At 43.5% G+C, this 26,688-nt stretch overlaps 1 protein-coding gene across 1 annotated transcript in view; it reads right to left on the minus strand.

Moving 5' to 3' along the window:
* Positions 1–26,180, minus strand: part of KIZ (kizuna centrosomal protein) — a 47,060-nt gene extending 20,880 nt beyond the window's left edge. Inside the window, exons 1-8 of the mRNA XM_009330127.1 lie at positions 26,102–26,180; positions 24,461–24,617; positions 18,992–19,081; positions 13,549–13,924; positions 10,687–10,936; positions 6,180–6,314; positions 4,853–5,017; positions 3,389–3,539 (exon numbers count right to left, since the gene is read on the minus strand). Of these exons, the coding sequence (XP_009328402.1) occupies positions 3,389–3,539; positions 4,853–5,017; positions 6,180–6,314; positions 10,687–10,936; positions 13,549–13,924; positions 18,992–19,081; positions 24,461–24,617; positions 26,102–26,130 (1,353 nt within the window). The 5' untranslated portion in view covers positions 26,131–26,180. The remainder of the gene's footprint in view (positions 1–3,388; positions 3,540–4,852; positions 5,018–6,179; positions 6,315–10,686; positions 10,937–13,548; positions 13,925–18,991; positions 19,082–24,460; positions 24,618–26,101) is intronic.
* Between the last annotated feature and the right edge of the window lie 508 nt (positions 26,181–26,688).

A 26,688-nucleotide genomic window follows, 5' to 3' on the forward strand; every position in this document is an offset into this window, starting at 1 on the left:
ATTGCATTCTGCCTTGAAGTAACACAAACTTTGAATTATTCTTGTTATCGCTAGGTTTTCTAGAAGTTTTCGGTATTCCCTGCCTCACGCATTCAGGGTAAGCAAAACAGAAGGGTGTATCAAATACGCTGCAAACACAGACTGAAAAGAAATCTCTCCATTTCAGGCACGCAGCAATAAGGCAAGTTAACCCACGGCATTAGCAATAGCTGCAGCTTGAAACACCACCGAGACCGATGAACCTGAAGGCAGAGAACCCGAGGCACAGCTTGCCCAAGCTAGCCTCAGCTGGGCGCAGTTCCCATTTTAATCCGTGTTATTCCTGCACGTTCGTGAAGTTTGTTCTCTCCTGCCTGTGCACGCAGCCCTCTGCAGCAGCACTATTCAGACCTCTGTAGTTAAACGTATTTTTGATGCAAAAAATTGAGTTGGAAGCCAGTACCTTTATAGGGAGCTGAACGTACCGTAAATATGGCTGAGTTAAAAGCAGGCTTAAAATAAAGCAAGCGCTTCTTAGGTTATCATCGACCTGTGTGGAACGTACTGTGTGTGGCTTTGTAAAGCTCCTTCTGAGAGCAGGAGAAATCATCCTTCCTGGCGCTTATTATTTCACAAAGAGCAGCAAAGGCTTTTTAGGCATCCTTCCTATCTCTTCTTTACTTGTAGGGTGTTCCTCTTGGTTTTATTTTGTAAAACAAAATATGGACTTGAGTCTTTAAAATCTACTAGATTTTCTGTTCTAATTATCTAATTGTTCAATAAAGCAATAAGCCTTCAGCCATGGAGGACCAACATCTCAGAGAACTCCAGGGTCTGCAACTTATTTTATATGTACTGGCCTGAGAGCATGCAACAGCTTCAAGCCAAAATATTTTGGACTCATGAGAAAATTTTACTCTCCTGCATCTGCCCCCTCCTCATTAATTCCTATTTATTCAGGAGCCCAGAATGGCAACTTCTCAGTCTTAAGCAAATAGCTCGCTGATTTTTTTTTTTCTATTAAACTTACATATGGGAAGTCTCCACACAAAACCAATGCGAGCAAGCTGCTACTTCATCCAAAAAACAGGGATTTTAAGTCTCATTTTCTTAATGTAAAGAATGCCTTAAATTACAGGCAGGATTAGGAAATCTTTACTATTGAAAGAAATTAATTCCCATGTAGCAGTTTATCTCAGTGTGGATTTCTTGCACCAGAAGTACTTCGTTTACCTGTTTGCAGTATCATTTAACATCCAAATAGGCATGAACCACCACCACCAAATACAAGTAATCAATGTAAACTCTAATACCATAATTAAGCCAGGCAGAAGGAAGGTTCCCACCAGGAGGGCCAAAGCTCGGCGTTCAGAGTCACGGGGACCAAGGCGACTCCGGGGTGGCCGACATCTCTATCGGGGCGTGAAGACATCTGACACACTGCATGAGCCACGCGGGTCTTATTCTTACAGGAGCGTAACTTGGCTGAAAAGGGCACTGGATTCCACAGCTGCCACAGCCAAGGGACTACCCCACTGCCCAGAAAAGGGCGTTCCTGCCACGCCAGCTCCCTATGGCTGTCCCATGTCCACAGGAACAATACCCAGTTTTCTTAACAGGGGTAATGGGAGAGATCCGTGAGAGAAGAGAAACCGATAGCAAGATGTAAGAGAACAGAAGACAGACGTAATTTAGTGATAAGAGACAAGGAGAAGACGGGCAGGTGGACAGACAGACTCTGCGGACCACTGGAACGGGTGAGATGCTGAAGGCACTGGAGGAGAAGGTGGACCTGCTGCTGGTCATCACCAAACCTCCGTGGACCACAAGTGCTGATGGAGATGGAGCTGGCAGACTTGACAGGTCTGTTTGTACGGTCAGGAGCTCAAAGCTCCCTCCTGCACCTCCACCCTGCTGCCTGGCTGTACGGTACCATCATCCAGTGGGGTTCCTGACCGATCTTTAAGCCCTCGGAGAAAGAAGTCATCCACACGGGCCAAAAATTCAAACTTTGGAGTTGTAAATAACTAAGATCCTTAGGTGCAGATCGCTTATGAGTTCACTACTACATTATATACATCTTTATGTTAAAGCAACTGTTCCTGTACATGCACGTTGTGTAATTTATATTGATCCCGTGCAACCTGCTTGGAAATAATGCGTTTCGAAGTAGGGGATGCATCCTGGCATTACATTTAATTGACTGGATCCACTTAATAGGTAATATAAATGTTAAACGCATATGTGTGGGCCACAGTAACGTGCAGCAATAAACAGATTATTACTGCATATATTCACCCATAAAGCTTGTGTTATTGAGCTTTGACTTTGTAAAAGTTTTTACACGCAATTATAAATTTATGTACGGTATTTGTTTATCTGTCACCAGCGCAATGATACATTCCTTGCTCATCTCTTCTACTTGCCTGAACATTTTAAGGACAGAATACAAATTACTTACCCACATACAGAAAAAGAAGTTATCCTGGCTATTACTGAAAGTGTACAACTGACTAAAATATTACATCCTCATTATTTGTTTCAAATGCTATTAAAACTAGAATATAGCAAAGCAGTTCAAACTGCTTTTTAATTTCTCATTAAAAATTAGAGGAAAAATATTTTTTGCAAGTATTTTCTGGAGCAGAGCACGGGACCAACTCGTTACCGGCGGGCTGCCTGGCAGACCTCCGGGTTCCCACCGCAGGGGCGGTGCAGAAACAGCTGGGACATCACCCCGGTGCCAGAGCCCCAGCCCTCCTGGCACGGCTGCAGCTGGAGCCAGCGGGGATGGGAGCCCTGCCCTCCCCACGCGGCTGGCTGCTCTGGGTTTGCAGCAAAAGAGGTCGGGGCACTCGCGGGTCTACCAAATGCCAACTTTTTTTTTTTTTAAAGAGTTAGTTTATAACCTTTTGCATTAACATTTAACAAATGAGCATGCTACTATTTCTAAAATGCTCTGCGTATTCAGTGTACCAAACATAGCTCTGTTTAAAAAAAGAATTAAAATACATCATTCATGATGAAAAGCTACTAAGCCACAGAGAAAGACAGATGATATAAGCCTTGTGATAAATTCGCACCACCGCAAACGTGTGAGCTTGTTTAAATAAATAACTGTTTTGAAGGGTGGAAAACAGACACCCTCCTGGAGACCTTAAAGAGGCTGTTTTCTTCGTGGGATGAAGTGCTGTATGTGTTTGCCCCGAGACAACTGAAGAACTCGTATTCTCTCCTTACCCACCTTGTAACCGTCTCCAAGGCTGATTAATGAACACAGACTGCTTGTCGTTGCCCTTAAAGCCCACACACCGGATCGCGTTAGCAGCCCAGGGCCCCTCTCACCTTAACAGTGCAGATTAGTCTCTAGGTGTCATTGATTTAGATACTATTAGATGCAAGTGCCAACCTGGCCATCCTGCGCCTTCGTGCTGGAAACCAGCAGGCTTTCAAACATCTCCGCCACTTCTTCCGTGAGCTGAACCTGGTGCTTTTTCAAGAACAAGGCATGGTTGCTCAAGCAAGTCTGCAGCGTGTCCACGTCCCACTGCTGGTCTGGCCTGAGAAACAAACCCAAGCACCATTAGTGAGACACCCCAGGTACACAAGACTCACACGTGCCATGCGACTCATTTATCTGGACAAGCGGGTCAACATGCAGTAGAAAAGCCATCACACGTTTTGTCCTTAATTCCCACTTCTTTTAAAAACGTCCGAAGTGGAAAACGTAAGAAGTCACTCATGACTTCCGCAAATGTGGGGAGGACAGGCAGGGGCGATCATCATCATGTCTGTCCCCTGGGTCCATGTCCCGAGACTCAGGATCAGGAGACATTAAACCTTTCCTGCAGCCCCTAGTCTCAGCCTTGGGCAGACCTCACTTACTCCCGTCAGGCACTCTGCTGGGCACCCACTTCTCCAGGCTTGTCTTTTTTTTCCCCTCAGAATTATTTTTATTATTTTTGAGCAAAAGTGCCTTTTCTTTTAACACTGAAAATATAAATACTGCAATCTTGTTTGCCAAAGTTGTTTGTTTTTCCAGTTGCTCCGATGAAGTTTCACAAACAGAGGAGTGAATTCCAATTAACGCCACAAGTGTTTGTCCCTAAGAAACCATTCAGGAAATACAACGTATTAGTGCTCGCAGGCATATCAGCCTCGAAAGGAGAACCAGGTATAGTTAAATAGACCATTCTTCAGCGCTCACAAGTGCCCCGATCCTGCTAACACTTGAGCATTGCTGAGCCTGTAACAGGGAGGAAGGTCTAGACAGAAGCCAAGTAAGAAAGAATGAAAATTGTTTTCATTACTGTATTAGAGACCTTAAAAAAAAAAATCAATTCTTGCTTGTCCTTGTGGCATACACACAGGAAAAAAAAAACCATTTTGAATAACTGCGGTTTATTGTTTTTAAAGGCTATATGCATCTTCTGCTTCACAGAAAAATAATTTGCTTCTCAAAATTACATTCCCCATCCTTACATGCCTGAGACTCACGTTGAAGATCACAGAAATTACTGGCTAAGAGGTCTCTGAAGTTAATATGTTTCCTTCCCTGCCAGAGCAGCCAGGGTGGGAGATGCTGTGGACCGGGCAAGACAGGGAGACCTGGCCTGAGCGCTGCCCAGCAGCGTAAGATTCACCATCAGTGAATGAAAAGGAAAATAAATGAATTTGCTTAACGTTCTCATTTCGAGTCGCACGGCTGCTGCAAAGATGCATAAAGATCAGCACTCAGACGTCTTTATTTTCCAGTGCGATCGGAGGTCTGGCCCCCGGTCTGCTTCCTCTGCACCAGAGAGGCAGAGCAGACTTGGGGAGGAAAGAAAAGAACGTTAATCACACCCACACGCAAGTTCTGCCTCTGCGATACCTGGTTTGCTTTTCATCCGCTGCTCTACCTTTAGCATTGAGTGTTTTCTCAGGTAGGAGGCATCCATTCAGCATGCTCTGTAATAAAGCCCGAAGCTGATGAAGGACGACTGCTTCGCATGCTTCAAGGTCGTCTTCTTTCAGACTGCCGGCCCGATTACAAAAGCTGCAAAATAAAGCAGGTATTACATGCAACGTTTATTTAAAGCCCAGCCAGCCAGCATGGGTTTGGAGGCGGAATCTGTAACACTTCTCCTGGCTAATGGGATAACCGGTGGGACAGCCCAGAGGGACAAACATCCACGATGCTCTCTGCGAAAGATGCAGAACAGAACAGAGAGGTCAAACCCAGCGCTTAGAAAACGCCAGGTTTAATCTCACACCTTTGCTTTTTGGCAGGGAGAGAGGAACGCACGTCCCCTCAGTGAAACCGCTTCTTGGCCAGGCAGCCCCGGCCATACTGTGGCCAAAGCAGTTACGTCGCAGGAGCCCATCTCCAATGGTAGGCTGGAGGGGCCAGGTTAGTTTGGCAAGTCTTCCTCCTAATTCCCTAGAAATCCTCTAACCATCAAGTGCTTACGAGAATCCTAGTTTATGGAGGCCGACACATAATTTTAAATAAAATTACAAAGCTATTCCCAGTTCTCATAATTAAGAGCCCGTGCTGTGGAGGGACAGTGAGGGCACTCTGACCCCTGTTTTGTAACACACGGGTTTTGGCGATTCTCTTTGCTCTTTTACCCCAAAGAAGAAATTATTTTTCTGGTTATTGCTGTCTACCTCAGCAAATCATATTAGCGTTACTAGCTAAGGGGATGCTCTCATTCTTGGAAATAAGTATTTACTTCACCTAAGGGATCTGTGGAGCAAGGCTGCAAAAAGTGCTACGTTTAGGAAAGAGTATTTGTTGCAGTAATTTGCGTATGCGCTTCTAAGTGCCATATTTCAGCTCTCTGATGACATTAAAACAGTGGAAGGGGAAGGAGGCCTCTTAGCAACTGGCAATGTTTGTTTGCAGGAGCCCGCTCGCTCTTTGCACCAGCCATTTGTCACCGCAAGAGCGAGGACCCCTGGCTCAAGCCTCAGCAGGCTGCTGCAAAGCTGCTCACTAACAGCCTCTCACCATTGCTCACCTGAATTCAATTAGAAGCGTCTAAGCAGTCAACAACAAAATTATTACAAGCATTACACTGGATGTACGGCAGCTAGCAAACAAGAATAAAGGGGATGGGGTTAAGGCACAGGCAGCACTGCCCTCCTCCCCGGTTCCTGCCCGCTCTGCGGGAGCAGCGGAGAGGAGCGGCAGCTCGCAGGGAAGCGGCACTAACCTGAGCAGCTCCGCCGTCCCCATCGTCCCCAGGCGCTCGCCCTGGTACAGCGCCCAGCGCTGGGGGCTCGTCCTCACCACCACGTCTTCTATCAACTGCAGCGCACGGGAGAGTCCCGCCAGCATCCCGCGGTGCCTGTGGACAGACAGCAAACAGGGCTTGAAGTGACCTGAGCTGCGACAGGTATTTTAAACGCACTCCCATCACACCAGTTGGAAAAACAAAACCACCCTCATTTTAGCTTTTCAAAGCAAACAGCAGCAAAAACCACATTCCTTGAGCTCTGTAGAAAGAAAAAAGCACATGAACAAACCATCCAGAAATCAGCCAGGGCCTGAGATGCTGCATTGAAATTACCCTGCCCTGAGTAGTTTAATTCCTTCACCTCCACAATCGGAATAAATCTGGTGACCACCTACAGGTACGGGGACACAACTGGGACCTCAGAGGGGTTTTGATGAAGCTGCACCTCTATAATGATGCAAATTAGGACTTAAACATTGAAACAATACAGCAGGCTAATCCTCGAACAGAGGTGTAAATGGCTATTCAGGTCCAGGCCGGCTGCCTGCTTTGTTGGGGACTTCCCAGGCCAGGTCTCCACCAGCAATGCCCCACAGCTGGGCCTGTGCCTGCAGAGCCCCACAGGCAAAATAAAGATTTTTTTTTTTTCCCCCATATGTAGAAGCTGACATATTTATACAGTTAACCTTGGTTTACACTCCCTCAAGTGAAAAGCTCTGTGCACAAAAACTTGCATCATTTTTGCAATTGTGTTAAGCTATACTGAAAGTTGTGTTTTCCATGGGACTGTTGGGCAACAGTGAACAATTAAGTGGGAGCTGCCGTGCATTTAGCCGAGTTTCCTAGACATTTAATAAGCAAAACAATGCCAGGGAGATCACATATGCAGTTAAACAGTGCTTTTTCTTTTCCCCCAGTCTTACAAACCCTGTATTTTAGCGGCCGGCTCGTTTCCCATTGTTTTCCTCCCGCTGGGTGGTCCTTCCAGGGTGCCACTCGAGAGGGATACAATAATAAAAAGGGAAGGGGAAGGAAGGGACACCAACATAAAGAAAAACAAAATGTATGACAATCTGCAGCAGGCTACGGATCAGAGGTCAGCAAACAAGAGGTCCTTCTCTTTTACAGGTTGCTTCCTGGAAACAGTCTGATTAAGCTGACAGCTTGAATTATGTGTTACATTTTGTAATGCACAATCCATCTGTGCTAAGTCCTCTTCAATGCAGCTGAAGCAGCACAGGCATAAGCTCTGCCTTTTTCCACCCCCTCAGCACAGGCCTTAAAATAGTCATCATCTTTCTCTGCGCTAATTCTCTGAGACCCTCTCCCCCCCTCCCGCTCCCCGGGTTTAAGCCCTTAAAGAAAGGGCCGGGTGCTGTAAGGAATGGTAAGAGGATACGGAGCCTTTCACCTCCCAAAAAATCAGCAGCGCAGACCGGCAACGAGCAGCCAAGGACCAGAGCTATCGGGTGGCTTCACCTGGCGGGAGGGGAAAATCGGGTGGCTCTACGGTGCCACTCGAACAAGCCAGGCAAGCCCCCCCCTCACCGGTGGGCTGCTGGGCTGCAGAGCCGAACGGAAAATACACGGATCAGGGTCTCACACGGGTCTGAGCTGGCGGGACGAGCCTGAAGAGGTGCGGGTACAACCTCTGATCAACGCACCCACCCAGCAGTGCTCTGTAACACGGAATTTAGTTATTAAAAATGATGATTTTAGAAAATAAAGTAGCAAAATCGCAGCACCCCACTGTGAACTGTAACCAAGGCGCAAAGCTTATACTAAATAACCTTTCATAGCAACGTCACCTTTCTTTGGTTAATAACCTGATGTTATCATGAAAGCTGGAAGAGGCAGTTTGAAATTAGGCTGAACTCACCCAGAGGTAAAATATGACCTGCAAACACTTACTGCGGGGAAAAGAAACCCCAAAACTTTAAAAAAAGAGAATGCTATTTCTGCAGTAAGGTAGGAAAGGCATATTCTCCAAAAATATAAACTTGTGACTTACATAAACTTGTGACTTCCTGACATGCAACAAGGATTTTGTTTTGCCTTTCGAGTGAGCTATGATCCCTGCACACAAGAGCTCCTTTCCCCTCCATCACTTGTACTAATTTCAAATAAGACACCAAAAGCACACAAATGGCCCAAAGACGACAGGCTTCGTTCAGATGCCACAGCAGCGACACCACTGCATTGGGAAAGTCCAAGCTACAGCTATTTTAATTTAGGACAACAAATATAAATAGTTTTGCAAGATTTCTGCATATTTCTTCAGCCAGTGTAGGAATTTCGTAAGGGAAAAACACACGGACTGAAGGGACATCACAAGACCTGTAATATTTTTCATTCTGTGAATCTGTGGCATGATATATTCAGACCAAAAAAAGTTGCACTCTCATAGTTTGTGTAATTTACCTGATTTAAATTCATGTACTAATTACTTTGAAACTTTTCCCCAAGATTTTCAGCTCATTAATTATTTTGCAAGACTCGAGCGTGCACGCTGCATTTCACATGCATTGGAAAGATGGATTTGGAAAGCCCACCTGGTTATAAGCGCAACAATGGAAAAGGCTGCTTAAACCTCCACGAGACCTCCCGTGCCTGCCATTTTTGAAATTTTATCTGCATTTTAATTTTCAGGTGAAACAAATTAAAATTTGTATCTTTCCTGCAGAAACAGCTAACAGTGGCGATCCCACTTCCATGGCCTTGAGAAACGGAGGTATTCAGCTTGGCATAATGCGAGAGGAAACCTCCACGTTCTGGTTTCAGTCGTGCTCCGGAGATAATGCGAGCAGTGAAGCCTTTCGTATAATTTAGCTGGGCTTCAAGAGCATTGCACAATATTTTCATCAGTTTCTGAACAGCGAGGCATCACTAGCGTTGACAGGGAGAGAACAAAAGGTTGAATTACCACCGCTCGGCTGTGACTTCTCTAGCAAAGGCAGGCACTCTATGCAACTTCCCTACAAAGTGTTATGATTAACAGGTGTTATACAAAAGAAAGACTGGGTAAAAGCTATTTAGATGTAAATTAGATGATGTTTCCATAGCAAGCAACAGCCTGATGCAAATGTGAAATGATAAAGTTACAGAAGTGTATATTGATGGCCACTAGTTTCTGCTCAACTGTCATCTATTAAAATACAAACCAATATTGAAACCAGTACCTAAGACGACATGACCATGAATGTAGGAAGAATAGATGTGTTAAGCAGGTTGAAAAGCTGCAAACAACCAAAAAGGAAAGAAAAACAACAACCAGCAAAAGAGCACTCCTCATTCTCCAAGGGTAAAAACGCTGGTTTCTTTCATACGTGGTCTCCTCCCAATGTCAAACCACCCCATATCTAGTATCATCTAGTTAACGGCTCCAGCTAGGAGCATTTTGCATGTGAATAGTGCCCACACAAGGTAGGGACACCCAAGGGGAGCAGCACCTGCTGGAATACAGCACGCACCTGCAGAAAAGGCTTTCTTCAGTATTTCTGTTGTGACTGGGGGCAGGAAAACGCTGGTGAGGAGGGAGGAGGGTGTTGAGGATACAGAGGACAAGGAAACAGAAGCGTGCCACTAAGGGAGAGCGGGCAGGAGAAAGGCAGCAGCCGTAGGTCACAACATTGTGGGGTGAGGCAGCGGTAGGATGGCCAGGGTGAAGGGGGACGGGGACATGAAGCACTGCAGAGGGAACTGGCAGCAAATGGACTTTCAGAAGAACTAAGAGACAGGAGATAAAAGCGGGAGGGATGCTCCCGCAGCAACGCAGCACGACAAGGTGGGGACCTAGGAAGGGATGGCGGCGGTTGGCATGGGGCTGTTCGAACACAGCGAGGGAGCAAAGCCAGCCCTCCCGTGCGACCTGGGCAAACCCCGTGGACCATCTCATAGTGGGTATGCCCCGCCAGGATGGGGATGCGCTTCCCTGTCTTACGAGGCCAAGAATCCAGCTGTGACTGATATTACAGCTGATACTCTGGTGTTGCAGTTGTTAGCAATAAAACCCCACCACTTTCACACAGTAGCAGAGGACAAGCCGTGCATCTGTGTCGCACTTCCCTCATTCTTTCTCTTGTTCTCTCTCTGCTATTTCCAAACAAAATGCTCAAGAAATGCAACCAACTGGAAATTTTAATCCACACAAAATATGCTGTTTAGTAAATTATAAGTACTATTATATAAACTTCCTGAAATAAGATTTGTGTACATTTACAGAACATCTATTGCATTTTAACAACAAACATATTTAACTTGTCTAAGTCTAAGGTCAGTTCAGGTCAGTTCTAAGACCTGAATGAGTTACCTGAAGCCATTTAACCACTAGCACAGAGGTAGGGAGATACTAAATAAATAGGTAAGGAGTTTGTCCACCTGTATGCGAGCTTTAGTGCCACACATCAGCCAAGCTGTGAAAACAGCCTCCAGGGCACATGCTAACGAATGAGTACCGGCAGAGAGAAAATACATAAGGACGTACCCGTCTGGTGCCGAGCTGACTGAAGGCTCCTCCTGCGCCACGGGAGGGTTTGGTGGTTGCAGTGGGGAGCCCTCCGCAGTGTGGGCTTCCCTGCCCTGCTCCCAGCCGTCTGCTGGTGAGGCCGTTCCCTGCGGCACACTGGGAGTGCTTGGCATCCCCTCATCGGCACTCGTGGGGACTGGGAGCTCAACGCTGCTCTCCCAGCTCGCCTCCTTGCAAGCCCACCAGTTACTCAGGTGAGGCTTTGGTCCTGTAAAAAAAAAAAGCCACAATAAAAAATTATTCCCAAACATTAGCAGGACCAAGGAGTACATCATTTTAATTAAACTAAGATTACCTATACTGTTTGTTCACCTCTTTCAGTTAATGCGCACGAGGGAACATCCCTCTGCTCTCCCTTCACTTTGGATTTCCCTGCCCACGGCCCCATGTCCTTCTGTGCTCCTCTCGCAAGGGGGAGTCCGGGGAGGCTCCAGGCCTCCACGCTCACGCCTTTTGGGTTTGCAGCTCCCGGCGCGTGGGAGACAAACCCGGCACTCCTCAAAAACCACCACCAGCATGAAGACCAGCTACTTCACTAAGTTGTCTAGGGAAGAATGATGAAACAGAAAAGCTGGAAAAAGCTTTTCTTAGGGGAAAAAAGTGCACCTGAAGAGGCTACTATCGTACGCATTTTTTAAACCCTGCAGAAGAAATACATGCCTGGAGGCTTTTAAACTCTGCACGTTAATTGCCTTCTCTCAAAGAGGTGAGTACAGAGCTGAATCATGCTTCTAAGACAACAGATACACGCTACTTATCTTTTTATAGAATGCCAAAAGTTAATGGACCAGCTAGTGCTGTAACAAATTAGTATTGCTACAGAAATTCCCAGTTTTCCATACAATTCACCATGGGTTTAAATTAACCACCATTCGCACACCTGCTAATGCTACAGCACCAGCGTTTCTGCTTGTCTTGGTCACCGAGTTTCACTGGAACCAAATCACTTAAGGTTTATGCCAAACAGTAGCTGGTGCCAGGATGGGCTCTCTTAGCCTCATTTCCAAATTTGTGAAGCAAGTATGTGCAACAGAAAAGTCACTACTGCACTTGCTGGGAAGTGAGGATGGAGAGGAACAGGGGGTTTTTTGTTCAGTTTGGGGGGTGGGGAGAAAGGGGCTGTTTTCTTGCCTCGTTAACCTGGGGGAAACAGGATTTGTTCCTTCCTACATTCTGTGCTGCCACTGCTGAGCAGCGGTCAGGGAGCAGCAGGAGAGGCTGGTGAGCACCGCTCTGCACCGAGCAGGCAGCGCCACACCGAGCCCAGCGCACGCTCGCTCCAGGTACGGTACAGCCAAGAGTCTTCATCAGCTGCTACCATTTGCAGCGCGGAAGGTCACGCTTAGGAGAGCTGGAACAAGCCAGTCCCCTCCACACATTCAAACCTGGACCGCATTAGCCTGCTCACATTGCAACGTGCGTCTGGCAGCACACAGGCATAAAAAGCCCCCCGGGCGGTCTGAGGTGATTACCATGCCATTTGACAAAAAGCTCATTTTGATTTTGAGCCCAACTGTACAGTTTCTCTGAAGGCAGAGATACCGCATTCCAGAAATTAAATGGGTATTTCTTTCCCAGACATGATGCTGGCCACCTCAGCCTTCCCCACGGGGAGGAACCGGCGCTCTGCAGAGCCACAGGCAGAGCCCGGGGCTAACGTAAGCCAGGCTGGACTGGTCTCCTTCCAGTGCCAGTAAGGACAGGCTTTCATTAAAACAGAAAAGTGGCAAGTGCATCATATGAAAGAAAATGAGAGGCAAATAAATTCCTTAGAGAAAGAAAAAGGAATGGAAAAAACACTCAAGAAAGAGGATGCCAGAAAAAACCCAAGAAGTAGCACAGAAGACGATCTGATGGGGATGCCAGCTTTCCTCTGTAAAGAAAACCACGATCATTACAGGAGAGCAGGAGTCCCTGCATCATTAGGGTTGCCACCAGTTTCCACTATAAATAGCTCCATTTTAGCAATTGTTATGGGGCTTGGAAAACCAGCTTAAGTTGAAAATTGCTATGTTAACTGGCAAGGCAGGGGAGAATATTTCTGCAAGGTCTTAAAACAGGAATAAACTGTTACTTAGTGACAAATCTTTGTCACTGCTACATCAAAAACACCTCCATTAGCTTACTTCAAAGTAAGTAACCAAGCCAGTAAAACGGGAGGGAACACATTTTGCCAAGATGGCAGAAAAAAGGGAAAAGTAAAAAAAGGCTGGGAAGTTGGCACGCAGCCTTCGAGGGAAGTGCATCTTGTCCCAGAGCAAGAGCATCTCGGCTGGGAGGCCCGCACCGCCTCTCCCAGGAAAGCTGGGAACAAGGCAGAGAACCACCACCAAGTAGGAGTTAATCCAGCCACGTACAGGGACATACCAATCCTCGGTCTACATTGCCAAATCCTGCTTTCAGAAAGGGATGAACTATTGTGCACAAGCGTTTGAGGGAGAAGGAAATCAATCTGAAACAGAAGCGACGTACTCTGCCAGTGAAGTAGGTTCACATTAAACCTCTTAAAAGTGAGGCTCAGACTACTTCAAGACAACTGCGGGCACAGCAGTGAAGAAATCTTCACTTTCTAATAGCAAACCTGAACAGGCTCAGCCCCCAGCAAGCCCTTGCCTGTCCGGATGAGCGGCCTGGGAAGAAATGGAGTCAAAAGAAAAACAAAGAAAAAAAAAGAAAAAAAAAAGGCGAAAAGAGACTGCTGCCGAGCTTCAACCAGAGTGCAACATGCATAGGGGAAACCAGCAGCCGTGGGCATGGCTCTGGTTGGGATGAGCGTGCCTCACACCGGGCAGAGGCAGACCGGCATGTGCCCTGCCCTACCTGGGACGCTTCCCCACGTCCGTTCCTCCCCGGGGTCGGCTGGTTCGGGATCAGATGCTGAGGAGATGAGCTGCTCGGAGCCTTCCTCACGGGCTGCCAGGTCCCCGCATCTCGCTGCTCCCTCCACTGATGCATCACACTCTAAATCAGCGCTTCTGCTCTCTGGACCGAGTCCTTCAAGTGATGGAGAGCACGAAGGCAGGCCAGGCACCAAGCGGCTCTCTGCAGGCTGGGCGGGTTTCTGCCACACGCCCAAACCTCCGGCGGCCGAGATGGCTGATGTGTGGTGGCCCATAAAGGCTGTTGCTGGATGATACAGTCCTCTTGGCACGGCTGCCCCGGTGCTAATTCCCACCTGTCTTCCAGCCCACAGCATCTGAAAAACACAGGTGGGAGATGGCTTAAGGAAACAAACAGGCAGCGTGTTGCAAATGGAGCTTCTAGAGGATCGCATGTTGGTTTCTGGAGAGAAAAGCGTCACAGAATTAAAGTATTTTGTATAGTATTATTATTACACAAACACGCCCCACGCATTTTTTTGCATTCTAGTGTGAAAACAAGGGCCTGGACCTCAACTGAAGCTCCGTGAGCCAAAACAAGTGGCGGCAAAAGCACACTGCACCCTCAACCCGACTAAGAGGGACCGAAATACACAGAGGACTCAAACTAATCTAAACAGTAACTGTTTTTTACAAACAGGCGAACTTTTGAGATTAGATTCCTGCAAAGGCTTTTAAGACCCTGGACCAAAGCACAACATTTAGATCTACCCACCGAAGTAACTGAAAATACCTTGAAATTACTGACTCAGGTGGAACCCTTGTGCTCTACTCATGCATGACTTTGCACAGCCACTGGTAGCCTGTGGTTTAGGTACCGTACGTCATGGTTTAACCCCAGCCGGCAACTCAGCCCCACCCAGCCGCTCGCTGACTCCCCCCCAGTGGGATGGGGGAGAGAATCGGAAGGGTAAAAGTGAGAAAACTCGTGGGTTGATATAAAGACAGTTTAATAGGTAAAGCAAAAGCCGCGCACGCAAGCAAAGCAAAACAATGAATTCATTCACTCCTTCCCATGGGCAGGCAGGTGTTCAGCCATCTCCAGGACAGCAGGGCTCCATCACGCCTAACGGTGACTTGGGAAGACAAACGCCATCACTCCAAACATCCCCCCCTTCCTCCTCCTTCCCCCAGCTTTACATGCTGAGCATGACGTCATATGGTGTGGGATGTCCCTTTGGCCAGTTGGGGTCAGCTGTCCCAGCCATGTCCCCTCCCAACTTCTTGTGCACCCCCAGCCTCCTCGCTGGTGGGGTGGCGTGAGAAGCAGAAAAGGCCTTGACTCTGTGTCAGCACTGCTCAGCAATAACTAAAGCATCCCTGCATTATCAACACTGTTTTCAGCACAAATCCAAAACACAGCCCCATACCAGCTACTATGAAGAAAATTAACTCTACCCCAGCCAAAACCAGCACAGTACCGCAGCATCCTGAAGCCAAGACATGATCACGAGGACCCCATTGCAGTGTCCATGGCACAGCTGGCCTTCCTGGAGCCACCTGCAGCCAGCTGCTCTGAGCAACCTCCTCCTGCCGCTCTTCTTGTGGTCTTCTCTAGAAGGCAATGGGATGAGGAAGGTCCCCAGAGAGTTTGAAAGATACATCTGCCATCACTTACTTGTCCATATATCCAGCTTTGCTCACAGCATGTCAACAAAGCAAATAAGAACGAGGCAGAAATCACTGTATTCATTGTCTTCCTTCTGCTCTTTCCTATCTGTTAAATCACACCAAAGAAGAATGACTACTCATCTAACACCACGTAGATGAAATTGCATTTTCTGCAAGGCAACTTTGGGCATCAAGCAGAAACATTTTAAATGGCACTTTCCTCCAAGAACTGTTGAACTTGCATAAAAATAGTTCCAACAGTATAACCACTCTGCTTCTAAATCCCAGTGTTTTAATACTTGCCTTTTTTTCCTTTGTAAACCTACTCAATCAGAACAATTTAGGAGGAGTGGCTACTGCCACCAGTACTACTAAAAGGTCACCGCCAGTTTATGCAAAGCCAAAATTAGCTATCGTAATACCATTGTTCATACTAAGCAGAGCTTACTTTTCAGTCCCAAATCACAGCAGGACAATTTACAGTCACCTCCACACCTCTCTCCTCTCTTTCATTCCCTGACCTCTTCCTACCATACAAAGTCAGCTGCCAAGCCCAGCTTAAAGGAAACAAAGGCATCTTGTCTAGTCTGTGACCAAGTTTCATTAAAAAAGCTCAAATTCCACATAACAAGAAGCAGAACAAAAAGCCATGAAGTTATTTTAAGAAGGAGTAAAGGTTTGCTACTCAGATTAAGTTCACAGCTTATTCCATCACCACTGCTCTCGGCTTCTTCCTAATTACTTTTCGGTCTTGGATTTGCTGCTTTAAAATGCATCTAGCAAGTACTTTATGGATTTAGCAGCTCCTGGATGTAGTGTTCCAAAACAAATGCAATTCAAACAGGTACAAGTGCTTGGCAGAGTCATAGCAGACACACATCTCTAACAAGCTCCTCTTCGATTGCAGAAAAAAAAAAAAATCTCTTCACTGCCTTTGCATTCTCAAAGCAAAAGTATGACAGATAACGTTGGTCTAGGTACTGTTTTTACCATCAAAACAGTAAAAACGTGTAGATGACTTACCTAAAACAGTCAACAAAATTACTGAACTTCATGTCACTCCAGCTGGGAGTTAAATGAAGTCTCTGCACAGAGCACACTTACAATCCTCTTTTTGGTTGTGGAGTGCAGGCTCCCCACTTCTTCTTCCAGTAACAAATACAATCTTTTTTTATTATCATTAAAGTGTTTTGAAGAGAACAAAGATAAGAAAAAAATCCCTTCCATTAGGACTTACAAAAGGGCCCAGTCTCCCCCAGCAGTAGCAGCAGACCATCACGTGAAAGCTAGGGAGGTGAAGTTGAGCCGGAGGCTTGTCTCTTCCAGGAGCCAGGCGTTACTCTCACCTGGTGACACCCCCTTTCTTGGGGAAGAATGCTCTGCCACCCACAGGTGTTCCTGGGAGGTGCCCTATGCCCTACGTCCGACAGACATGGCAGTGCCAAGATGCACAAGTCCAAAAATCTTCAAAAAACTTCAGGAAAGTGCTTCGAAGTTGAAGAAGCCAGACCTCACCGCACAAAGGTTTCAGGAGCCCAGGTTATACAGCTCTGCCAGCTGAGAAGGACCTCTTCAGTACAGGACCTCTCCTCCAACCTGTAACACCGGATTGCCGTTACACTGGGCTTCAAGAGACTGGTGTTCAAGTCCTTTCCATGGAGAATCATGGTTTTCTAGACAAATACTGTTTGGGTATATGATTTCTGAGCTTAAGGACTCCCATAAAAATTCAGAGTCCAAAAGTGTACATGTCCCGCGGCTCAGAGAAGTACCAGATATTCACACTGGTGTTTTAGGGGCATTGGGACATCTCTAGAGGATTGCTTCCGTGATTGTCCTTCTTGGACTCCAAGATGCATCACTGACAACGTTATCACACGATCACTGGCATCCTGACTAGCCTGAAGGAAAACATTACGATACCAGTGCTGGTAAATAAAACCAGTTCCAAGCTGTAATGATTTGCATCCTGGATATACCACCTGCTAACCGCACGTGCTCACATCGCTGAGAACAAACTCTCATATTTTGAACATAAGAATAAGCAGATTTTAAGTGAGGTGAAGGTGGTGGGAAATGGGCACAATCAGTCAAAAAAAAAATGGAGTTACAGAATAAGACTTGAGACACAGCACATAGACAAGACAAAAGGATGCACAATTTAGCTGAAGTTAAGGAGGGAGATGAGGAGAAAGAAGGGGACAGGTGATGAAAGAGTCCACAATCAAGCTATCAATTGTAATTCAACATAGAGTGATATATTTGGGTACGCACCAAGTTCTTGTACTGTCTAACAAAAAACTGTACTGTCTAACAAAACCCGCTAACAGTTTTTAAAAGTCTAGGTCACACCATGAGCCTTTGATGTTCTAATATTTGTGTAAACTTTTCCATAGGTTAGAAATCACACCTCCTACACCGACTGCTTTTAATTGAAGAATCTAGCATTCAAAAATAAACTCACCTTTCCACACACGTCTGAATTAAAAACGTAATTCGCAAACTGCTGGAGGCCTGCTTATATAGGTCAAGGTTGCTCGGGTTCATTGCTTTGTATATTACAGTTTAAAGAATGCTCTAAATTCAAGGTTTTTAACTTTTTAATCTATGGGGAAAACTTCCTATAAACTCAGATTAACGACTGCTAATGCACTGAAGAAAGAAAACCGAAAACCTTCCTCCTACTATAAAAACAAAATAGTGTGGCCTCTGTTTCTTTTCTGATAAGAGTCTTAAATACCAAACATTTAACTGCATAATAACATTTACTGGCAGCCAGGCAGCCTGCTTAGCAGATATATAAAGCAGGTAAAAGGAGAAAAAGTTAATTTCTTGGCTGAATGATTCCATCGGTAGCTATAGGGCAAACTAGAAAGTCTTTTAGTAAAGTAGCAGTTGATTCTTCTATCAATCTGCAGCACACATACTCTTCCAAGGAATGCATTAAATATGAAAATCATATCCCGTTATCATCTGTTTCCAGCTTTCAGCCCAGTAAGCTTTTCTTAATGAATGCTGTAGCCTAAGGGACAAGCATGCTGTTGGCTTTTCTCAATAATGGAGTGATGCTACCATTTTTGCTTATTACAATATCGACTAGCTGAGGGGGTTTCACACATAGTCACAAGTGACTACTCTTGCCAGCATGCTCCAAGTTATTACAAGATGTTTTTAGACATTTCATCTAAAAGAGCTTTACTGCTTTTAGTGAAGAAAACAGCTATGGTCTTGAACTGTATCATTTATATGGAGATAGGAGGAGGGATTAGAAGCCTGCATTACTGCAGATATATAGCAGAATATATTTAAGTATTCCTTGTCAGTCTTTTTGTCTGTTACTTAGATATGCAATCTCTTTTTGCTTCTTCTGAGAAAAGGTCAAAACGCACAAAATTATAAATACACCGTACGAGTCGACTGCTGCATTTTAAAAAACATCATTCATTAAGAATATTTCCTCCGCGGTCAAGACCATTTTCACACTATTCAGCATAGGAATTATAAAAACCAACACAAAGATGAATATAAACAGTGAAGAGTTTTTTCTCCCCCCTGTTTAATTCTAGTTCTTTGGTTGAAATAATTGCACTTTTTACCCAGGTTATTCTACTTCACTCAGGCACTAAACAACATTTCACACTACAAATGCCACAACAAAAATCCCCACGCAAAGACTGCTTAGCAATGCCTGCCTCTTCACGCAGCAGCTCAGAGGAAAGCACATCAGTGTAATAAAACACATTCCCCCCCCCCACACACTTCTTTCACATTACCTGCTCGTTGTATTCCTCCTCGTCACCTTCTGCAGCCAAGTTACCCTCTTGAAGTGATAACACACTTCTAATTTCTCTTCCATACCATGCCTAAATGTGAAGAAATCCATTACATAAAATTGAAGGCCAAAAAAACCCCACCACAAATCAACAAATATTACTTTGCAAATTGTGCACTTTTAAATGTAACGTCCTAGCAGCATTTTTTACTTGGACTATATTTTAAAAGCCAGAGATCCCATTTCCTCCTAATTTTTCCGCTCCCCTGAACAAATGACGTGGCCTGTACGCAATCTCCTGCAGGTTTTTAAATACACATTTATTCATTCATGTAATTTAGAATCCTACAAGATAGTAATAACTTGTTGACTCAAATTTGTTTCTTCCCAACTAGTATTTGTAACGCCAAATTATTTCTGCTGTATCCAGACAATGACTCCACTGCTTTGGGATGAAATGAGCTTTAGAATTTGTATTTGTTTTACATACATCATCTTACAACTCATTAAACTATTATAAGGAAAAAATATATGGCAGATGTTATAAAGAGCAACCAGCATGAAAGGCAACTTGCTGTAGTGTTACTAAAACAACTGCATAAACCGCCTTCACCTCCACTACATTGTTTAATTGACCAAATGTAATGCATTCATAGTAGGACTACTGCTTAAAAGCCAAGCACATGCAGCACCTATAATTAATCCTGTTTGTTAGTAATTGTAAACCCCAATAATAAGTTACATCGGCCCTGAATGAAAGCACTTCAATACCTATTCTGCATCAAGTAATATGCATGAAAATAAATCTTTAAAACAATTAACCAGCCCTGCACTTCACTCCAATGGTGCATTCAGCAAGTCTGCTATTTCCCAGGTAATAGAAGCTGTTCGTAAAACTGTAAACATGAAATTTTAAGAAACAAAAGCTAACCACGTGAGAATTAAAGATGCTCAAAATAAACTTAAACGTAACTACTGGATTTTCCTGAAAGCTTAAGTGAATTTACTTATACTCCCAAAAATTACTGAGCAAGTTGCAGACACACAAACACAGGGGAAAAAAGTGAATCTTTCAGAAACAAAAGAAGTTTCATCAGTTAACAGCCACATAATAAACTATGCACATAGTTATGATAAAGCACTCGTAAAGGGCATTCTCTCTCTATGACAACAAGAAAATAGTAATAATTTCTGTGTACTTCCATGATAGATTAAATGATTACATGCTCCATAATTCTTATGCAATCCACAACAAGGGGGCTTTTCATAACTGCAACATAGAGGATATGTAATCTGTGCTTTGTTCAACAGCTCAGAAAAATAAGTCTAACCTGGTAAAAATAAAATGGATGGCATAGAAACATCAAAATGGAAGCAATGAATGAAAACCCTGCATGCAGATGAACCCATGGCACAACTGTGACTCACACCAGTATGTTGTAACAACCTACCACTAGTCCAACTGGTGTGTATTAAGATTGCTCAGAAAAAAAGAAATCCTTAAAAACAACAGAGGAAACCTAGCATCACAACATACCCCGTGGTCCTGCTCTGCTTTAAATAAAATAAAAAAAAAAAAGAAGAAAAGCAGGGAAGAACACACCCCCCCCCCCAGGGACAGTCTGTAAACTATATGTTACTAAGCTGAAGCAAGGAAAAGATGCTCTGTGAACGTCACCAGACCCAACAGGCTTAAAAGAATTACCAGGCACTAGCTGGGCTACAGTTGTGCGAGGAATTTACTAATGTGGGTATGCAACCATAGGATGTTAGCCAGCCCATTGGTTTATTAGAGTGGAAATTGATTGCCACTGTAAGAGATAGCTGCATCTTTTCCAGAGACCCTCCTTACTTCCAAAGGCAGAGAGATCAGCTAACACCCCCCCCCCCAAATCACCCGCTCCACCCTGAAGTCAAGGACAGCACCTCCCAAATAGGAAATGTACATGCAAGCCTACTGGCATTTCAGAGGGAGTGTTAATCAACATGAACAGGTCTCATCACCCTATCTCAAATACCATGCATAAAAATCTTCCACATGAGCAGAGAAAAGCAAAGATTGGGGCTATTTATTTAATATGAACAACGGAAGGCAGGGTTAATACACTGCAAGTTACAGCTAACATGGGGAGAGTTGTCTGGAGCCAGCTAGTTGTTGTTAATAAAAAAAAAAGCAAGGAGATTTTCAATGAAATCAAAGACAACTAATTTAAAAACAATAAAGTTTGGGGGTGGTTTTTTTGGTTGGTTGGTTTTTTAGCCACAGTACAAAATTACTGTATAGGGCTTGTCACATTATACTGATTTGACAAAAAGCTTATGAGGATCCAAAAAGGACTAGACACTGCATTAACATTAACATCCATAGCTAAAAGGACCAAAGATTTTTAGAAAGGACAAAGGCTCACACTTCAGGTCATACATTTATCTACCGAAAGGAATTTTTCTAACGTAGAACTGCATACAAATGGTTTCTTGCCCTTTACTGTGATGCAGCTAGTGAAAGCCAAACCAGACAGTAGGAAAAAAAAAAGTACATTACTGCTTCTACATCCATACTTCAGCCTAAGCTCTAATAACGCTTCCTAGTGCAGTGTTTCCAGAGCATATTAAGAGAAAAGTTTCAAAAAATATTTTAAAGTAAGGTTGGTTCATTTGTTTTTGAACTTCTACATAATTTTATATTTTTTCCCCTTCCAGTCCCCCTGTCTTTATGTTGCAGTCTGATTCTCTCCTCCTCTTAGCTTTTTTCAGAAGTGCTTATGTATTTCTTCTCGCATACTTGCTGTGTCTGAGGACCTCAGCCACCCCACACTTTCCTTTCCGTCCTGTACCACTGTCATCCAAGGCTGCTGCTACGCTTTCACATTTTCTGGACCCAGGCTTTTTAGACACCTCCTTTTAAGAGGATCAGAGTCTAAGTTTTACTGTCTCAGATCAAGCTGTGTGCGCCCCTGAACAGAAGGGAGGGGGAGGAAAACAGTACACTGAGAACACTGTTCCTGTTTTAATTCAAACTGCAGTTCAGAGAAATAAAAAACAATCACAGCTGAGTTCTAGACAGCCACACAAAAATAAGCGTTGCATCAGTACCACATCACAGGGGCTTAAAATGCCTCAACTAATTTGTTTCCTTCCCTCCTTTCTTCCAGCGAGTTAAAAAAAGGGGAGTGGCAGAGGGACAGAAATAGCCCCTACCAAATACTTCTGAAGAATGCTACTGCTCTTAGAAAGCAGATATAAACACATTTCCCTCCCAGTTTTTACCTCCTCAAAAATCTAACTCCATATATTAGTGGCATGAGCACGTCACAATTCTAATCTGAGATCATTACCAACCTATATCACTCTGCAACATCCCAAATTGTTTTCAGGGAATAGCAAGACAACGTATTAATAACAGATTAAAAAAATCCTCAAAGCTTGGCTGTTTCTTATAGTAGCCTATTAAATTGAAAGTACTTCAGTCATGAGTTATGATTAAAAAAAAATCCTGTCTGTTATATAACCTTAAATACGGATCCTGATCAAGTTTGTTTCAAACACTGAGGTAAGACACGCGGAAATCTCTTTACTAGTATAGAAGAGTTTCATCTTACTTCTGCACTAATTATAAAAAAAGCAACACTAATATAACTATTCAACCTACAAATAGCATTACTGATACATAACCATAAGAAAAAGACTGAAGTCATTTACCCCAATAGGGCTAAAAAGGAAAAGCAAAAAGTCTGTTCACATTTGCAAATGAGGGTCTGAAAGACTGGAAAATTCAGATAATCATCAAATTTTACTTCAGCGTGAGAAAAAAATCATAGCAATTCAGGCCTAGTGGTAACTGATCTTTTTATCTCAACACAAATGAAACGACTATAAATGCTTTTTTTACTTCCACAGCTTTTTTTCTCTCCCATACTGTTTTAAGATATTAAGGTAGACTGACTACATACTGGAGGCACAGAAATCTCCATTTCATTATCAGCCCTTGTCATCATGGGGAGTAGGGGCTTGCCAGAAGGCAAATACTTTTCTCCAAAAAGAAAACACTGCAGAGTCAAGCTGACTTTTGACAACTGTTTCCACAACCAGAATTAGAGACCAAAACAATTGAAACAGGCAAAACAAATGGCAGAGGGTGGCTAATATAGTTGTTGAATGGTCACTTTCATTTGTCCTCATGAGAGCTTTTATTCTTTCATTTAAAATGTAATGGCCATGCGTATGTTCTACCTGTTGCGGTAATTTTTAAGAAATTAGTCATTTAAAAACAGAACGGGCATGTATTAGTTCGACAGCCTCTTTCATAAGGCTCATTCATCCCAGCACGAGTTCTCAAACGGACGACATTCAGTGAAGTCAGCAATAAGACCCCTTTTGCACGAGTGGACCCTTGAGCTGACAGCAGTCAAGGCTATGAGTGGAGAAAGGAAAAGCAGCACGTTTGCGGTCGTCTTTGATAACAAAGATGCTACAAAGAAGACAGCAAGAAGTATATTCTATTGGGTATTGGCTCTTATAAAGTAGTCATTTGGTACTACCACACTCCTACCATGTCAGTCATGACGCGCAGTTCAAGTATACAAGGGGATGACATACTCCTTGGGCTTTACTTTATTTACTTGAACAGCCCAGAAGGAAAGTTCAAAATTTCCAACTCTGAAGGCACGTGAGTCAAATCTCTGAGTACGTGCAAAAACGTTACCAAAAGCAAAGACCTGAGTGATGCAACAGGATGCTGGAGGAAGTCGTTTTTTCCTCTTACCACTGTTCAAGTATTGCTAGTTGACTGTTCGGTAATAGAACTAAGTGTGACCTCATTTTAGCTCAGCTTTAGTCCAGATAGTTCAAACACAGTGATTTGTTGTAACAGAAGGTATTTACTCTTACACTGCCTCTGCTGATGAAGTGGAGCAATAAGCATGGGCAAGACTAACTATGGTTATTTAGGGTGTTCACACCAGCAAAATTAAAAATACGTCCTGAAACAATTTCCACAAGTTGTATTTGTGTGTTTAAGTAATAAAAGCCTTACTAAAATACAGTTTTATAACAAAGTCTTTACGAAAATACTACAACTCAGGTCGCCTTTTTCTCCTAACCTAGATATTGCTGGTTTATTATCTTACCACTAACACTCCAAACACATGATCCATTTCCACACTTTTTTAATCTCAGTTCTCCCTCGCTTCCAAAAGACACAGAAGCACAGGGCACTTCACAGAACTCTACATTTAGTCTACAGTAAAGTGTTGCTGACTACTTCTGCAGCTACAGTAGGGTCTATTACATCATATATTAGCAGAGTTTGGGTTCATTTCAAATTCCCAAACATTACCACTTTAAGCACTCCAAAACATATGAGGTTTCACCAACATCTGAAGTCTTGATGTGCGTAACACTCAGACAAAACCAATTTAGCAACCCTGTAATAACAGTAAACACTAACATATTAAGTCTTATAGAAAGTTACTTCCATCTTCTGAATCATCTCTGAGCTTGAAGTTCTCATATGAGCTTCAAATTGGTCGAATTCCTTTAAAAAGGTCTGGTTTCGCAGAAGAGCTCCTTTTTGTCGTTCATCTATTTCTTTCAAGTATTTTTTCAGCTTCATGTATTTTAGTTTCATTCTATAGGGGAAAAAGAAACTGTACTTAAAGAGTATGAAAACAAACACATCTATTACAATCACTTTTCTTCAGACACATACATACTAACACTTACGTAGAAGCTGCTCCCCCAGCCCCCCAAAAGGGAGCGGACATTCTTCTGCCCAACTGTCCAAAGCTACGTTATACAACTGACAGGATGTCTCCTATATAACTTCAGATTTAAACAGGGGTTTTGGTGTTCAAGAGGATAAGTATATTAAAAAAACACTTGTAAATTTGTTTTAAATGGATTATGGTTTAGTCATCTCACATTAAATCAAAATGAAAATCGTATTTAGACAAATGTGCTCTGAAAGTCATACAAATTGTAACATTAAAGCTGCGGTTTCACAACTGCTTTAAGCCAACCTAAATCCATGCTGCCACCAAAAGGGGCATCTCACTCCAAGCCTTTCTTTTCTGTGCCAATGCTATCTGCTATGTAGCCACATGGCAAATTAGGCCAAGAGTAATCCAGCTGAAAATCCATCTAAACCAGTTCTCACCCACCCAAAAAACAGATTCACTTTCAGCCAGACCTATTTTCTTATCTGATGACAAGGCAGCCACCGCAAGCATTAGTGCCAACAAAGGGAAAATATGAACCAAGGGCTGTCAGGAGCATCTTTTGGTCTCGATCTGCCTAGAGGTTTGCTTAAATCAGTAGTGAAATTGCAACCTAAATCCCCCAGGCTGCCAGTGTTTTCAGAGAAGCTTCAGTTCAAAAACTGTTAGATTAAAATAAATCAAATAAAAACAGAAAACAAAGTACACGTGATGTTTCCCCACCCATTCAGGCATTTTTTTCTTAAATTTACATATTAATTTTCTAGTGTAAGGGCCATCTTTCAGAAGAGGATTTCCTAAGGGATTGGCTGTTATTGCACCTAGCCCTCAGTCCCTTTAGCCAAGACAGAAGAGTCATCTCTATGAGCTCAAAACACATTTTAGGAAAGGAACACTGGATGAGACACTTCAGCCCTCTGTTGTTGTTGGATGGGGGGTTTTTTGCTTTGGTTTTGTTGTTTAGGGTTTGGGGTTTTTTTGTACAGATTGTATATCCAATTTACACTAAATAGATAACACAGAAACAATCCAAGGAGCAGGACCAGAACCTAAAATATCCTCTAGGACTTCCTAAAACTTTCAGACTTTAAGACCCTAGGACTTTCTAGCACAAACTATGCTACAGTGATTTTGCAAAATTTGCATAAAACCAACTTGCATGTTAGCTATTACTAAGATAATAACATTTCAGTATTAATAGAATAAGGTAGTTATGCTATTGCTGAAGGTATTTCATCAATAACTTAGAGACATGAATCTTACATTATACTTAACGTATGAATATAAATGTATTGTTATAAAAAACCCTTCAAGATAACATTCTAAAGCATTCCATGATACTGAAGTCTTTGTAACTAAAATAAAATAACCTATAAGAAGCTTTTAAATAGGCTTACAGGTACGCGTCAGACTTTCTGTATTCCATCAGTTTTCTTTCTAATTCCAGCCTTTTGGCTTCACTGAAAGAAAACAAACAACATACAGTAAGATAAAGCTATTTCACAATTTAAATTCTCAAAATGCAAGAAACAAAGCATTTCACAGAGCATAAACTTTTCAGAGCAAAGAGCACATTTTCGCTAGATTGGTAGCCTTACAGATTGATCTGCCAGCCAAACTCATCACAAAAAAAAAAAAAAAAAAAAAAAAAATCGAAGCTTTTACTTCTCTCTTTATTCCTCATTGGAACAAGAGCTAGGTTGTTTTAAAGGGAAAAGATGCCTAAACACGTATATATCCACACAACACCCACCAAAATAGCCAGAGGCTTCTGCCCAGCTTAAGCTGCTGTTTCAAGTCCCTTCTCCAGCAGCCCCAGAAGGGCTCTAAACCCTGAGACCGGCAGTTCACCAGCTCGTATCTCCCTTTCTTCCCCACTCCAACTCCCAGAGCACATCACTTTAAATGCAGGAAATACTTGGCTGAGCTCGCTCAAATGGACAGCTCCCCAGAACTTCTCATAGGAATGTATCAACACATTAAA

This window comes from Pygoscelis adeliae, unplaced genomic scaffold (assembly GCF_000699105.1).
Source record: "Pygoscelis adeliae isolate BGI_AS28 unplaced genomic scaffold, ASM69910v1 Scaffold188, whole genome shotgun sequence".
In the NCBI taxonomy this organism is placed as follows: domain Eukaryota; kingdom Metazoa; phylum Chordata; class Aves; order Sphenisciformes; family Spheniscidae; genus Pygoscelis; species Pygoscelis adeliae.